Source organism: Anolis carolinensis, chromosome 4, assembly GCF_035594765.1.
Source record: "Anolis carolinensis isolate JA03-04 chromosome 4, rAnoCar3.1.pri, whole genome shotgun sequence".
In the NCBI taxonomy this organism is placed as follows: Eukaryota; Metazoa; Chordata; class Lepidosauria; order Squamata; family Dactyloidae; genus Anolis; species Anolis carolinensis.
The window spans coordinates 189408570-189426570 of record NC_085844.1 but is presented as its reverse complement, the minus strand read 5'-3'; the positions used below and the strand labels follow the sequence as shown (position 1 = coordinate 189426570).

At 38.4% G+C, this 18001-nt stretch overlaps 1 protein-coding gene across 1 annotated transcript in view; it reads left to right on the top strand.

Annotated features, from left to right (window-relative positions):
- Positions 1 to 18001, top strand: part of LOC100561760 (copine-5) — a 185775-nt gene that overhangs the window by 71483 nt on the left and 96291 nt on the right. The window contains exons 4-5 of the mRNA XM_062978409.1: positions 14829 to 14932; positions 16851 to 16890. Coding sequence (XP_062834479.1) covers positions 14829 to 14932; positions 16851 to 16890 — 144 coding nt within the window. The remainder of the gene's footprint in view (positions 1 to 14828; positions 14933 to 16850; positions 16891 to 18001) is intronic.

Sequence of the window (18001 nt, the reverse complement as noted above, 5' to 3'; positions counted from 1 at the left end):
AAGATACAATACAATGATAATCAATGTTTATGTGCATGTTTCTTATTACAGTACTTATTTCTCATATCTTTAAGAGGTCTATGGCTTGAAAAGGGTTAAGAGCTATTGATAGAGATACTAAAGACCTCATCACATGGAAGTCCATCAACTGGGGGACAACAGGGGAATTAGTCGGACAGCAGGGCGAATTTGTGGGGCAGCGGGGAAAACCATTAGGCAGTGCCCTACATTGCCCCCTTGCTGTTTCCCATCGGTCCTCAGCTTGGTCCCACACTGTCCCCAGCTTAGTCTTTGAGAACACAGGTAGTCATCCATGTTCTCAGGGCTGCCTTTGAGCACATTGCTGAGATGGAGCTGGATAGAGTCCCGCCAGAAGTAGTCTAGTGTCATGTGATGGGCGGGCTCTGGTGGGCTGCGTCCTGGCTGCATCTCAGCACCATCCAAGGATGGGCAAAAAGCCCCATGTGATAAGGTCTAGGTCTTGCTGTTTTGACTTTAATCATTGCATGATTTTGAAAGGCTTTTGTAGCCTAAGTGACAATATTTTTATATCTTGAAGTTTGTCATGAATTTGGAAGTAATGGATAAACAGCCTGCACACAAGGCTTGGTCTGTGAAGCTTGGGATAGGCTCTTTTCCATGGTTGCTCTTTGGCATTGTCTCAAGTGCACACTGAAGTGTGAATTGAGCTGCACAACTTTGCCATTTAGTGCAAAGGTTACATACCACAACAAATGGGAGTCTACATGTTGAAGTTTACAATACACAGCCTCGATCTAAGATCTTTGTCATGATCTTTGCAAGAAAGTAGGATATCAATCACTAAACCTAATGTCTTTTTTTTTTTTAAAAAATTGCATATTTATTTTCCTGCTGAATCTGAGAAAGTGTCATAAAAGTCTAGTCGTGTCCGACTCTGGGGGTTGGTGCTCATCTCCATTTCTAAGCCAAAGAGCCAGCATTATCCATAGATGCCTCCATGTTTTTTGAACTGCTACGTTGGCAGAAGTTGGGGCTAACAGCCAACCTAGCAGTTCAAAAAACATGCAAATGTGAGTAGATTGATAGGTACCGCTTTGGCAGGAAGTTAACGGTGCTCCATGCTGGCTCTTTGGCTTAGAAATGAAGATGAGCACCAACCCCCAGAGTTGGACACGACTAGACTTGATGTCAGGGGAAAACCTTTACCTTTACCTACTTACTTTGAAAGTACAGTAGAGCCTCACTTATCCAACATAAACGGGCCGGCAGAATGTTGGATAAGCGAATATGTTGGCTAATAAGGACAGATTAAGAAAAAGCCTATTAAACATCAAAATAGGTTATGATTTTACAAATTAAGAACCAAAACATCATGTTATACAACAAATTTGACAGAAAATGTAGTTCAATATGCAGTAATGCTATGTAGTAATTACTGTATTTACAAATTTAGCACCAAAATATAACGATATTTTGAAATCATTGAATACAAAAAAGCGTTGGATAATCCAGAACATTGGATAAGCGAGTGTTGGATAAGTGAGTCTCCACTGTAGTTGTTATACTCCAGAAACTTCATTTTTATAGCTGCCACAAACTATGTTGAATTGGCTGAGACTCAATAAGATATTCATTGAAAAACTATACAAAATGCCCTGCAGAATATTTGTTGCAGTTTAATAAACGTTTTAAATGTTTTTATGATAGAACCAATTAGGAAATGACATTTATTACCCAGGATCAAAAATGGTCTTATGTAATGTAATCATATCACTAGCCGTTTCAGCATCATTGTAACTTTTCTTACTTTGTTAGATCTGTCTTGATTTCTCCTAGTTGCAGATCTGATCTTTCTTATAAGTCTGTTGAAGTTCAAAGTTCCATTAGTGAGAAATGTCTATATTAACTTTAAGCATTAAATTGAGTCTCTCCCCTCGTAAGAACTCAGTTATCATGTGTCCAAATGTTTATTGTGTAATGGCTACAAAAATGAAATGTTTATTAATATTACCACTTATCACAGATATAGGTCCCTAAAGCCCTGCCCCATATCTGAAGATAACATTTAAGACTCCCTTTGGCTGCCTTTAGTTTCACTAATGCCATAAAACCTATATTTGCAAAATCAGCATTCCCTAATTCCCCCACCCCCTGCATCACACTTCCTCACAGAGGTAACAAAGGAGCATGAAAAGAATGTAGAAAAAATAGAAAGCACTTTGGGATCATGTGGAGAATGAAGTGGGAAATTAGTCCTGCTCAGTGCCTCGGCAGAAGCTATTAGCTTAATTACATCTATGAGCTGAGCTCCAGAATAACTCAAGAACTGACAGAAGAAGAAGCTTCCACAACTTTAGGAAGTCCAGTTGGTCTGCAGCAAATGTCTGCTGTAGAGGGAGATGCCTTTGACAGGCAGGGAGGCCACTGCAAAGCTTGGACAGTTGCTTTTAAGAAGTAATCAGTTACAAAGGAAGTTCTGAGACCTCGCAAAGTGGCCAGTAAAAATCGATCATTTATAGAGTGGCTCAGTTTTGGGTGGCAGCTATAAAAATAAGGAAGTGGTTTGTGGATGATTTTAATGGATAGAGTTTTAACTTGCTTATTTTATTACCCATACTCACAGTTTTTATAAGCGTCACATATGAAACGGTGTAGATCAACTCTATATTATGGACTTTCTGCTTTTAATTTTGTAAAATTTTGGTCATTTTGTTAACACTTTAAAAATAACCCTCTGTTTTTAATGTTTTATACTCTTGGTCTGTGACCATAACAATAGAAAATTCAATTCATAGTAATTGCAATGTTCAAAAATCACTTTTTATCATTCAAAGCCAGCTAATGCTATTATTAAATTACATAACATATTAAATGTTATAACTTAGTAAATTCTACAAACTACTTAGCTGTAGCACAGCATTTCTCACCCTGGGGGTCAGGACCCCTGGGGGGGTCACGGGGGAGGATGTCAGAGGAGTTGCCAAAGACCCATATTTTCTATTGTCATGGGGGTTCTGTGTGGGAAATCTGGCCCAATTCGATCATTGGTGGGGTTCAAGAGGCTCTTTGATTGTAGGTGAACTATAAATCCCAGCAACTACAACTCCCAAATGTCAAGGTCTATTTTCCCCAAACTACACCAGTGTTTAATTTTTGACATATTGAGTATTTGTGTCAAGTTTGGTCCAGATTCATCAGTGTTTGAGTCCACAGTGCTCTCTGGATGTAGGTGAACTCAAGGTCAATGCCCACCAAACCCTTCCAATATTTCCTGTTCGTCATGGGAGTTCTTTGTGCCAAGTTTGGTTCAGTTCCATCATTGGTGGAGTTCCAAATGCTCTTTGATTGTAAGTGAACTATAAATCCCAGCAACTACAACTCCCAAATGACAAAATCAATCCTCCCCCAACCCCACCAGTATTCAAATTTGGGCATATTGGATATTTGTGCCAAATTTCGTCCAGTGAATAAACATATATCCTGCATCAGATATTTACATTACAATTCATAACAGTAGCAAAATGACAGTTATGAAGTCACAATGAAAATAATTTTATGGTTGGGGTCACCACAACATGAGGAACTGTATTAAGGGGTCGCAACAAAAGGAAGGTAGAGAAACACTGCTGTAACACAAAACATGTTCTCTCCACCCACCTTGTTAGTCACTCACTTCTTGGTTCATATATATAGGTAGTTTGGGACTTTTCACAATGATTTCCTTTGTACGAAACATTCAGTTGGTTCTGATGACAGTAGAACCACTGAATTAGTTCTTGAATGGTTAGTTAACACACAGAGAAATTCAATTGATTCAGTGGCTCTGCTCTAGTCAAGACTAACAAGATGATTTAGACCACTGTTTTGTATGCACAAAAGCTGTATCTCTTACGTGAATAAAATTTTCACCAAAAATCTCCTGAAGTACAAAAATTCTCAAGAGATATTGACCATTACTTCAGTGATATGACTCAGTGTAGGGTTGGGCTGTGGGTTAGTAGCCAGCTACAATAAATCACTACTGGCCAAGACATCGTGAGTTTGAAGCCAGCCAGGGTCAGATTGAGCTCCCAACTATTAATAGCCTAGCTCACTGTTGACCTATGCAGCTCAAAAGTCAGTTGCATCTGTCGAGTAGAAAATTTAAGTACATCTTTATGCAGGGAGGCTAATTTAACTAATTTATGACACCATTTAAAAAACTTCCAGCAGTGTGCGAAAGAATGAGGAAGTACTCCATCAAGGACTCAGTGTCACAAGTGGATGATGAAGCGGCAGCTCCTCCTGTGGCTGGAATCTAGCATACCCTCATGAAGCCGGAAGCTGGAAAATGTTAAATTGGCTCTGTGTCTGTCTATATGTCATATGTCTAATGGGATTGAATGTTTGCCATGTATATGTACATTGTGATCCACCCTGAGTCCCCTTCAGGGTGAGAAGGGGGGGATATAAATCCTGTAAATAAATAAATAAATAAATAAATAAATGAATAAATAAATAAATAAAATCTTATGTATCTTTTTGAGTCCATCTAGGCTCCATTTTCAATTATAGAGGAAGTTAAGAGGCCGGTGGCATGGAGGGGCTATGTGCTTCCATATCAGGCCTGGGGAGAGGAAGATAACAGAAATATTTTCAAAGGTCCTAACACTAACCCTATTCTCAAAGCACATCCAGTACCTCGGGGAGCTCCTATAAATCTTGATTAAAACCCAGAGCAGATTCACTGCCCTGATGCAGAAGTCACTGGGGTCTCTGCATTTGGGGACAGCCAGTTTGGGAAAAAGTTGTGAGGAATTGTCAGAACTGCTACTTTCCTTGGATGTTAATGTTATATCAGCTATAACCCTAGGGAGGGCTTTTCTCCATCCAGTTGTATCACTAAATCTAATCTGGTGCAATCCAAACCACCTTGCAGTGGGAGAGTTTACACTTCGGCACAAAGACAGGTCATGCTTTTAGAGCTGTTCCCAGAGGCCTAAACACTTTCATTTGGCCTTGCTTGTGTCATTTTTGCATATAACATGCCAGAATTAGATTGATATGGAATAACTGCAAGAATGGACTCAGCAGCTGGACCAGAAAGTAGAAAACCATAAAGTAATTTTACTCTTATTATTGGTTTCTCAACTTCCCCTTTCATAATGCAGTGTGTGAAATATAAAGACAATATTGCTAAAATGAGAAACAGAGACTTTAAATGTGCATGGTGAGAACACAAAATGCACAAGGATTTTCCAGGGAGCATGATTGTATGATTGCCCCTGCAAAAGAAGAAAGAAAAGCAATATTTTTTATTGTGTATTGACTTGTAGACTCTATGGAAACTTGTATTTTATGCAATAGAAATGATGAACTATTAATGTATCAAAAGTGGTACTAATAAGATCAACTTAAAACTATTTCTTAATATTTAAAATAATATTTTAGCCTGAACTTATTATGGCTCAGATGAGGTTCATTTTACATGAAATACTAAATCAAGATTATGAATAAATTGTTGTGTAGAATCCTCCATGTTCCAAAAAGTTACATACCTTTTTTCAACTCTCCTTACGATCATCTTTTAGGGGATGTATTCTTATCGTTATTTGCAAATTTCAGAAGCTTGAATATTTTTTGAATATTATCTCAGTATTTTCAAATATGAATAATGGTGTGTGTGAGAGAGAGAGAGACAGGCTTTCACCCACAGAAAAATAAAAGTTCATATTTGAATTGACTACTAGAAAGCTAATTTCTCTGGATCTTATTTTTAAAAAATCAGAGTAAGCAGAGCAAAGAGCATTCAGCATATCCTTGATCACAGAATTAAAAGCTGTTATTTCCCTCTGTCCTCATCACTGATATGTTTAGCACCAGTGAATCCATGTTTATTTATTCAAAATATTTACACTTTGTTGACTGAAGAAGGAGCTAAACACAATATATAATTAAAACTAATTTCCACAGAGTTGTGTGTGCTTGCCATGGAGGGATGCTGAAGTTCATTAAGTGAGTCACTCTCCATATGCATCTGCTCAGTTAACAAGGAAACACAGAGCTTAAAATAATAATATGAAATGAATCTGGTAGTTCCCTCAAAGGATCTTCTTGTCACAGGCTCTGCATCTGCTGCTTTTGGAAAGGCAGGCAGTGTAAGGTATTGTCAAGATGAACTCTCCATTCCATATAAAGAAGCTTTCATAGCTCAAGATCCCCACTAATGCCCAAGCCATTTGGAAAGGATGTCTGCAAAGCATAAAGTAGTTATTTTCTTTGGACAACAATTCCCAGATTTTTCCATCCAGCATGGCTCCTGGCTGTGTTTTTGAAATAATCTTGTAGTCCAAAGAAGTAATTTTTCCAAGATCTGGTCAACATCATCAAGGGATCTGGCTGAAATGGATAACACTGGCCAACACACATTTTTGTGCCTCAAATATTAGCCCTGTTTCTGGGTATATTTTACTTGTGTTGTCGAAGGCTTTCATGACCAGAATCACAGGGTTGTTGTGTATTTTCCAGGTTGTATGGACTTTCTGGAATGTGGCCATACAACCTGGAATCACCTGGAATGTGGAATACAACCTGGAATCACACCAACCCTGTGATTCCTGCCATGAAAGCTTTCGACAACACATTGAACATGTCTATGGGGAGAAATTGTTCCAAGACACACAGAGATTAGCAAAACTAAGGACCAGGAAACCACATCTGCTGTGCTCCCTGACCTTCCTTCTACGCTGCAGAGACACAGATGCTATCCCACAATTTCTCACAGCCAAAAGGACTTTCAAAACACCACAGGCTCACTGTATTTACTTTCTGGAACATGGCCATACAGCCCGAAAAACACACAACAACCCTATATTTTACTTGCTTTTTCCAAAATGGCACCAGGTTTCCCCTGTCAACCCCATGAGATACAGAACATATCAATCGTCATCTGCCCGCCCATAGAAAATCATGATAACCATATCTAAGAAACTAGAGCTGATGCAGACTAGCAATTTTCTAAATCAGAGCCCCAAATCCCCCTAGGAACAGGCCTAAAAACCAAGACACCAAGCATTTATTTTTGTGGAGCTGTGTAATCTACCAATGATGACAAAAGGAAAGTCAATGAAAAACTTTTTAAAATTTTGTGTGTATGTGTCAGGAGCGATTTGAGAAACTGGTGTGAGAGAACTGGCCGTCTGCAAGGACATTGCCCAGGGGATGCCTGGATGTTAGATATTTATATCATCCTTATGGGAGGTTTCTCTCATGTCCCCACTGGAGCTGACAGAAGGAGCTTATCTGTGCTCTCCCCGGATTCGAACCGGCAACCTTCAGGCAACTTGTAAAATGCCTGGGAAGCTTTTATAAACCTCATTAAAAAGAAAAAAAAATGTAAATATACTTGTGAGTTTTGAAGATTAAAAGTAATGCAAATAGGGGTATACTAGAAATAGACAACTAATATTTAATAATGGTGAGAAGAAAACTATTTTCTTGAAGTTAATGTATTTAGGGGGGTACGTAGGAAGGCAATTTTAAGTACTTATTTTCTTATTTTTATTTTTACAATTCATTTAGAGGAAGGGTAGATTCTTCTGTTTTTTAAGCAGGGGGATATGTTTTAAAGAAAAAAATATAGTTTGATAATATAACCATGTAATGATATTAAATTAACTTGAAATGCATAATTTGTATGTATGGTGAGGTGTGTGTGTGTGTGTGTGTGTGTGTGTGAATTGACTGAGACCTGCACAAGGGGCAATGCTTTGAGCCATCAATTATGCTAGTGGGATCTTGGAATCAAAAGGCTGCCAAGGAGTTTTCTTGGTGACTTTGAGCCAGTGACTTTTACTTGTACAAATCCACCTCAGAGAATTGCCATAAATATAAATTGAAGTATCCTTTCCTGGGAGGAAGATCAGGACAGTACTCTGATAATATTCATCATCCTGGCCATTTTGAGCAATTTTCATGCAGAGACATGATACACCTTGAAGCTTTGATCTCCCTTAAAGCTCCCTCTGCAAGATTTTCATACAGTGTCATAATCCTCATTTGCACTTCTTGACACTAAGAACATTTCTATTGTATGTTGTGTCCTCACATTGTAACAGATGAACACCCGGTGAAAAAGATATTCCATCCGCATTGTTTCTTGCATTCCAGTGGGAAAGTAGAGGGGGATGAGTCACTTTTCCCCAGGCAGCTCAACTGGCAGTGTCACACTCACTATAGCATGCAAAGAATGGCACACACAGGCTGCAATTGGTCACAGCATAGCTTGTAAGCATTTTGATTGCAAAATTGCCTGCATTTGCTTCTGAATTCTTCCCCACTTTCTGCCTCTTCTTGTTCATGTAATCTCAAGAGATAATGATATTTTTACTGTGAAGGCATCTAGTCAGCACACTATTCAAATGAGCTAGAATGAAGGACAAAATATGCCATGGACTGACACCTTACCGACTCACACTCTTGCCTGCAATGCATGCTATTCCACAGGCCATGGAGGAAAGGAATAGCAGCACTCTCCTGCTTTCTACTCTAAAAAGTAGGAGACCTGCTAGCTTTCTTATATGTGAAGTAGTCCCTTTTCCTGAACATAAGCTCCAATATCCGTTCTGGGGCAAAGTAGTACATGGTAAGCAGAACTTGGAAATGATACTTTTTAAGACTATAGTTTTCACAATCCTGACATAATAATAATAATAATAATAATAATAATAATAATAATAATAATAATAATAATAATAATAATAACAACAACTTTATTTATACCCCGCCACCATCTCCCCAACGGGGACTCGGGGCGGCTTACATGGGGCCATGCCCAGAACAATACAATATAAACAGCATATAAAAGAACAACACATCAGAACACAGTGAACAATACAATAAATAATAATATCCATTACAATACAAATCAAGGAAACAATGAAAACAAGGGCAGACATTGGCTGGATGATTCTTGAAACTATTGCACTAAAAGTTGTACACATAGAATCATAGAGTTGGAAGAGACCTCACGGGTCATCTAGTCCAATCCCCTACCAAGAAGCAGGAAAATCGCATTCAAAGCACCCTCGACAGATGGCCATACAGCCTCTGCTTAAAAGCCTCCAAAGAAGGAGCCTCCACCACACTCTGGGACAGAGAGTTCCACTGCTGAACAGCTCTCACAGTTAGGAAGTTCTTCCTAATGTTCAGGTAGAATCTCCTTTCCTGTAGTTTGAAGCCATTGTTCCACGGCCTAGTCCCCAGGGCAGCAGAAAACAAGCTTGCTCCCTCCTCCCTATGACTTCCCTTCACATATTTATACATGGCTATCATGTCTGCATGAAAGAGATTTAAAAACTTTGGCAGACCATAAGCTGAATATAAGTCAACAGTGTGATGTGGCAACTAGAAAAGCCAATGCTGCATCAATTCTAGACTCCATCAAAAGGAGTATAATGTCTATATCAGTTGTTCCCAACCTTTGGTACTCTAAGTGTTTTGGGCTTCAACACACAGAAATCTCAACCATCTTACCAGCTGTCAGGAATTGTAGGTGCTGAAGTCCAAAACACCTGGAGGGCCAAAAGCTGAGAATCAATGGTCTAGATCAAGGGAAGTCATAGTCCCACTCTATTCTGCTTTGGTCAGACCTCACCTGGAATACTGTGTTCAGTTCTGGGCGCCACCATTCAGGAAGGATATTAATAAGGTAGAACCTGTCCAAAGAAAGGCAACCAAAATGATCAAAGGTTTGGAAACCAAGTCCTGTGAAGAATGTCTTAGGAAGCTGTGTATGTTTAGTTTGGAGAAGAGGTGGTTTAGCGGGGACATGAGATCCATGTTTAAATATTGGAAAGAATGTCACATTGAGGAGAAGGCAAGTTTGTTTTCTGCTGCTCTAGAGATGAGGATTTGGAGCAATGGATTCAAATTACATGAAAGAAGAGTCCACCTAAACATCAGGAAGAACTTCCCAACAGTAAGAGCTGTGTGGTGGAGTCTTTTTCTCTAGGGGCAAAGGCTGGATGGCCATCTGCCAGGAGGGCTTTGTGTGTTTCTTCCAACTTGATAATTCTATGAATCTATAAAGAGAAACATTTCCTAAATTCTGCAGCGATTGAATGTACAGGGTTGTAAGATTCTGGACAAATATTTATCTGCTTGTTTTTAATGTTGGAAGTTATATGTGGGGCTGTCATGTTCCTTTGGTTACAATATATCTTCTGCTGACAAATGAAAAAAATAAACTTTAATAGAGTTCCAGCTGCAAACTATGACATCTGGCAAAAAAAAAAAAACCTCTCTTTGTGGCGCTGCTATTGTCATGAGTACTTGAAACAGTTGTGCGATGTCACAGGCTCCTTTTGAACTGTGGCAAGAGAACGACACACTCAAATGCTGCACTCAGAAAATTTTAAATGACTTTAATAGTTGAAAGTCATTTAACACTTTGTTCTTTTTTTTAAAAAAGTGATTATTTTCCCACATTTCCATGTGAGACTTGATGGGTCTTTTTTACATTCAGATGAATGCAGCAAGACAGGAATGCTGGGCCTAATTGTATTGTCACTGGTTGTATATCAGGAAGATGCAGCCTGTGATACCTCTTTTGGTGCTTACTTCTGATCTTTGGGGTTCCTAAAGACAAAGGTTCCTACCTTCTTTCACTCATGAAGAAGGATAGCCTTGATGGCTGGGCATTTGCATGTCCACTGACCACCCCTACTTCCCTCAATGACAAAAAATTGTATGCTTCAACTTTAAATTCCTATCAGTCAGTGTTCTCAGAGTATTGCTCCTTCAAATCTCCCACTCTCTTTGTCAGATGCCTTCTGCACTATCAATTCAGAACTGATATCCTCATTATGTAGCCCAGGAGGTGAAGTATTTTCATGCTCTCTGCCCTAAACAGTGGTTTCTCTGGCAGAACCGAAAACTACTCAAGTGTTTATGAATGTAAAATGCCCAGACTGGATCTACACGCTCAGCAAAAAGGTGCTTAGCAATTATCTCCTTTTGGCTTATGTAATAAGTCCCAAGGCTGAGCAATTTGCTGGCAATTTAATAGAGATGAAATATTCCTGTGTGTGTGTATAAAATTTATTATAACCCGCCTCTATTTCCCCAAAAGGACTCAGGGCAGCTTACATGTGGTCAAGCCCTAAAACATCAGATTGATGTACAATTAAAACACAATACAAATTACAGGCTTAAACATAGCTAAACAATGATTTAAAACATCTTAAAATGAACGCATTATATATATAATTCTTATTCCTTGTCCCCTTTAGCTCATAAGAAAACCCAAAATTCTTCTTCCCACTGCATTTATTACTGCTAGTTCTAGTTTAATTTCCTCTTTGCTAGATTGTTTTGTCCATAACTTTGGCCCCATCTACAGTGACCATTTACTGTCATCTCAAACCTCTATTGATTAAGGCGGTTTCACTATGGAGGTAACTACATAAGAAATCCTGGAACCAGTTTGTGGTGATGACAAAAACCACAGTGAAGTGATGTGCATTAAGGGCTTTCTTTTGTGCGCTTTTGTGGGAGTTTGTTGTTTGGCCATTGCAGTTTGAAGATAGCTTCAAGCTGCATTAAATGCTCAGTGTAGACAGGGTCTTCAAAAACATCCTCTCTTCCTCTGTCCCTGTGACCAAACTTACAGCCCATTGATTGCTATGTTGACTGCTCAGAGTCTATCTAGCTATCTCTAACAGAGATAAAGTGTGTGTCTTGGAGTCACAGTTGTATTTTAGAATTAATTTAGTCCACCCAGCTATTCTATGTGTATAATCCCCTGAGGACATATAATTAACATCTACCTTAAGGATGTACCTCCAGAATTAAACACACAGCCTTTATGAACTCTCCCTAGGCTAGCTTTGTGTCAAGGCAGATGTCCTTTGTCACTACACTTACGATGCAGAGAAGAAATTGGTGGTTTTAGATGTAAGAAGTTCTTGTCTTTGTATGGAATCTTTCCCTCCCCCGTATTTCTGTTTTTCAAAGCTACACTTCACTTTTTTTCACTTTTAATTATGTCCCCTTCATTATGTCTTGAAAGGTCACATCATTCCTGTACCTTCCAGCTGTTTCCTTTGGTTGGTTCATTAAAAAAGCGAAAGCAGGTGTGCTGATCTTAGAGGGGGGTACAAAATCTCCAGTTTGGGAATACCTTTATCAGGATGTATAAAAATCTTACAAACATAACTGCAAGCTTTCAATTATCACAGAATTCTTCATTAACATAGAATTCACAAAACATGGAGTGTGGAGAAAAAACAGGAAAGTCCAGAAGTTAGTATTTATGGGTTAGACTCAAGAGATTCTATAGAATTGTATCAGTTTCATACCACCTTAATAGTTATTACTTCATTCTAAAAAGTCTTGGAATTTGTGAGGTGCTTCTAGGGTAACAAGACACCTTGAAAAATGATAGGTTTGATATTAAATCAAATTGTGTTTATAATTTAGATTTTTCTTCATCTCAGGAGCGACTTGAGAAGAAGATAATTTAGATTGATACTCAAGTATTTTGGGAACTGCAATACAAGGCAGTGAAGTGCAACTTTCCGGCATGTAATTTAAGTACTGAACCAAACTACAAATCCCAGGATTTCTTCTGATGGATCCATTCAGTAACTATGCAGTACAGATATATCTTTATCCATTTCAAGATGAAGATTATAGACTAAGCGAATTAGTCACCAGAAAATTGCTACAGATAAGAGATTACAGCCAGTATTTTAATCAACAAGGAAATGGCTGATCGTATTTTAAACAACAGAAATTCTAGCTTCCTCTTGTTGCAGCTAAAACACATCAGTTCCTGGGTGAACAGAGAAGGAGAATAAGGAGAAATATGATAATGTTTATACTAGCAAGGCTAGAGATTAATTTTAGACTATGCTAAGGTTAAAAAGTTAATTGAAGCATAAATTTTGTACTATTACTTAGTAGCTCCAAGGAACACAGAGTTTCCTTTCAAATTGCAGGAAATCTATTTATAGATTCATTCTGAATGGCAAAATATAGCTTTCACCAAAGTGGATAAACAGTGGTGTCTATGGTACAATGAATCTGCTCTGGGATCTAGTCTTTACGGGTGCTATCCATGGTGCTAAAGCTATTTAGGGGACAGGCTTTATCTCCACGCATAGCTCCTTCAGATGAATACCTGAAGCAGATTCATCATCCAATTCAAGTGCAAACTACTACCCAGCACAGTATATACTCATAACCCTAATATCTAATGGAGTTTGGTTCCAGGACCTCCCATGGATTCTATAGATCCTCCAATCTCATTATATTTAATGGCATAATAAAATGCCTCTTACAAAAATGACAAAACAAAAGTTTCTGTTTTTAATTTAATCTACAGGGTGTTTGAAAAAGAACTCCCTATTCACCATTTAATTTAAATGGTGAATAGGGAGTTCATTTTCAAACACCCTTTATATCTATATATCTATATTTCCAGCTGTGGATGGTTGTATCCATGGATGCAGAATTAATGGATATGATGTGCCAATGATGAAACCAAGATAGCTGGATATGAATTACAGCTAGTCTTTATGTTTCCAGAAGTAGAGATCAATCACTGAGTTTTCATTCCACAGCAGTCTATAAACACCATTTTCCTTTGAGTCTTCATGGTGCTTATAGCGCTGAATGAGAATTTTGTTTCAATTCATTTTTATAAGAATTTGCACAGATTATTAAATTTCTTTATTTGAAATAACTCAACTTTTTTCCATTAAAGAACTCAAAAATTGCCACACATGTCCATCCATATGTAGTGCTTTGAGTGCTTATCTCTTAAATCTCTGGGTGTGAATCTCTGCATGTTTGGTCGTGTTGGTGCTCAGCTAGATTTACCAACTCTTTTTGCTGAGAAGCTCTTTGTCTTTGACAGAAACATGCCAGGTTGGTGAAACATGACAAATTCTATGATGAGAATACATATTGAATTTGACCAAGGCAAATTGGGGAGAGAGATGTTCCTTTCAATCCTCTTTTGAAGAATTGACCAAAATAGATAGATAGATAGATAGATAGATAGATAGATAGATAGATAGATATTTAGAAAAATAGAGATACAGATGACTTGAGATTGTAAGAAAATTTAATGTGGCTCAGAGCAAAACTAATGGATTCTTCCATCCCTAGCTGGGGTCCAGGCTACTTCTCCAAATGCATCTCCTCTTACAAACCAGCCCGGACACTGCAGTCAGTGGAGGAGGCCCTGCTCTTGGTCCCACCCCCATCTCAAGTATGGCTGGTGGGAACAAGAGAGAGAGACTTCTTCATGGTTGCCCCCTCCTCTGGAACTCCCTCCCTAACTCTCTCCTCTCCTTCAAAAAACAGCTACTTATGCTCACTAACATATGGAGAGAAGGAGGATTAGATAATGAGAGATCACTACCGAGCCCCTAGCTGAGAACTATATCATATTTGGACCTTCCTAGTCCATGCCAGCCCAATGACCATCATTTGACTACACAACCAACACAGATTTTATATTATTATATAATTTCTTTTGACTATGTGTAGTTTAATTTATTGATATTTAGGTTTAATTTACTGATGTTAAGCTTTAATTTGATGTTAGGCTTTAATGTTATTTTCATATGCAGAGTTTCTCTGGGATTTTAGGTCAGTGTTTGTTTTATGGAGGCATTGAATTTTTGCCATTGTATATTGGAATCCGCCCTGAGTCCCCTTGGGGAGATAGGGTGGAATACAAATAATAATAATAATAATAATAATAATAATAATAATAATAATAATAATAAGATAGCACTTTTTTGCAATCCTGCTGATCTCCCCTGCTTCTCATTTTCTGTTTCCTCTCTTTTTAGTTTGGCAGAACTGAAGTGATTGACAACACCTTGAATCCAGACTTTGTGCGCAAGTTCATCCTTGATTACTTTTTCGAAGAGAAGCAGAATTTGCGTTTTGATCTGTAAGTGGCAGCTTGACTCTGGGGATCCTAGAGACTTGAATGTGGGTGCGGAGGTGATGTGAAAGGAATCTCAAAACCTGCTTATAGCAGATTTGATTTGGGCACCATAATGCTGCTCAGCATGTGAAGAAGCATGTGCTTGGCTCTTACTGGGATCTATAAGTGGAGGAGGGAGCTCCAGCTGTATTGAAATTCAGCAGAGCTTGTTTCATTCACACTCCAAGGGCAGCAATGATTCCAATTAATCTCAGCATTATTGCCTTATCAGGAGAGTGTTTATCAGTTTTCAATTCATACACTGTTCTGTGCTGAAATTGGTGTTAGAAAGTGACTCCTCACTTAGCAAACTCTGCTTGCTTACCAGACCTCGTGAAAAGGGTTTTTGACATTGTAAATGCCTTAGAGGGTAAATGCAAATCAGCAAAGTTTAGCGCAAGTTTTAATTTTTTAAAAGCTGCCTTGTACTGAATTAGACTGTTGTAAAGGTGTTGTATAACCACGTATTGGCAGATCAATCTGTCTAGAGCTCTCCAAGGTTTCAGGCTTTCTAGCTCTAAATGCAGATTTAAGACGATCTGCAACACACTGATCTTCAGAAAATTCCATGATACGCTCACTTTAGAGTTGCATAAGTTAGAAACTGCTTGAAGACTCACAACAATAGCTACAACAGATCTGCAGAGGAATCATATGCCATTTATTCATTGTTCTGGAAAACAAGCTGAACATGAGCCAACAGTGTGATGCAGCAGCTAAAAAAGCCAATGGGATTTTGGGCTTGCTTGAAAAGGGGTATAGTGTCTAGATCGAAGGAAATCATGATGCCTCTCTATTCAGCTTTGATTAGGTCTCACCTGGAATACTGTGTCCAATTTTGGGCACCACAGTTCAAAAGAGACATTGACAAACTGGAAGGTGTCCAGAGGAGGGTAACTAAAATGATCAAAGGTCTGCAGACCATGCCCTATGAGGAGTGTCAAAAGAGCTGGATATGTTTAGCCTGCGGAAGAGAAGGTTGAGAGGAGACATGATAGCCATGTATAAATATGTGAAAGGATATAATAAGGGAGCAAGCTTGTTTTCTGCTGCCATGGAAGCTAGGACTTGGAGCAATGGGTTCAAATTACAGGAAAGGAGATTCCACCTGAACATTAGGAAGAACTTCCTACTGTAAGAGCTATTCAGCAGTGGAACCCTTTGCCTCAGGGTGTGGTGGAAGCTTTTAAACAGAGATTGGATGGTCATCTGTTAGGAGTACTTTGATTGTGCTTTTCCTGCATGGCAGGGGGTTGGACTAGATTTTGTGAAAGCAGAAAATTTCCCTTCCAGACACTTGGAGTCTTGGTTCATCCCTTCCACTCCTCCAAAATGGCAGTAAGTATGTTCACACAGGGTCAGGAGGAACTGGAAACGATCCTTTTATTGCTCAAGTGTGCTCATCTTTATTTAAGAGCATTCATATTTTTCAAGATGACAATTGGACTTTGACTTAAGAAAAACCTTACTATTTTAATAACATTTATTTCAACTTTTGTCTGATAATGGGCATATAGAATCAGAGACCATGATATTGTTTATTTTCAAGTTGTTTCTGACTTATGGCAACCCTAAGGCATCCTTATCATGGGTTGAGGGTCATTCAGTGGTTTTCCGTGGCTGAGCAGGAATTTGAACCCTTGTCCCCAAAGTCATAATCCAACACTCAAGCTACTAAACCACACTGGCACTTTCATAGACCATATGCCCTACTTAATTGTTTTCCTAATCTCAGTGTAAAACACTATGTAGAGAAATTAAGCTTTCTGTAAAGGTCTAGGTTGCCTTTTCTTTGGTACTGCTCTGATTCTGCAGAGGGCAAAATACTCCAATTCTATGTGGCTAAAATGTGACAGATGACTTCTGCTTACTTTCCCCGCAGTTACGATGTGGACTCCAAGAGCCCTGACCTGTCAAAACATGTAAGTTAAGAGCACATTTCCTGTTTCTTTCCAGATAATTACTCCTTAAGCCTTTGCCTTCTTTTTCTTCTTTGCATGCATAAGAAGCTGACTTATACAGGGTTTCACTATTTGTGCATGTAGCTCAGTATGATGTTTTGAAGGCTGTCCAGGAGCTCAGACAAAGATCTTTCCAATCATTTGATACAAAATCCATTCTTAATTGGAGATGCAAGGGACCAAATCTTGACCTGAATGCAAACCATGTTAATAATGTTGTGTCTCTAAACTTGAACAATAGCATTAATATCAATCAATTTCTTTCTGCTCATCCTATCAAATATTTTTTTCCAGTTGTTGCAATACTAAAACTTACATACTTTCCTATGTAACAGATTTTGTTGCCATGCAAACATCTTTCCTACTTTTTATTTCTGTTATTGTGTTACTTCTCCCTCATTTCACTCAGTTTCAGACTCTGTTTATTTATTCCTTTCTCATGCTTCCTTTTCATCTCTAAAAGTACCAACTTTCATTTGATTTTGGGAGCTAAGCAGAGTTAGCCATAGTTAGTACAGTGGAGTCTTGCTTATCCAACCTTCACTTATCCAATGTTCTGGATTATGCAACGCAGTCGGCCTCCCGCCTGGATCCACAACTATTTCTTTAGGCAGCAAGGGCTGACGTTTTTACGGATTTAACTTCTGACAAGGTTCTTACTGCAAGTTTATGTTATGCAATTCTATCTTTATTTGCAGTCAGTTTGTTAGTATCCAATGTTTTGTAGTCAATGTTTTCAATACATTGCAATGTTTGGTACTAAATTCATAAATATAGTAATTCCTACATAACATTACCAGGTATTGAACTGCTTTTTCTGTTGATTTGTTGTAAAACATGATGTTTTGGTGCTTAATTTGTAAAATCATAATGTAATTTGATGTTTAATAGGCTTTTCCTTAATCCCTCCTTATTTTCCAACATTTTTGCTTATCCAACGCTTTTATTTTTCAGTGATTGGTTTTTTGGGGCGGGCGCCAAAATTTCTGTTCACCTACACTTGAAAATTAGCTTGGACTGGCTCTGACGGTACTGTTGCTGCTGTTATTGTTTCTAATAGTACTGCTCCTTA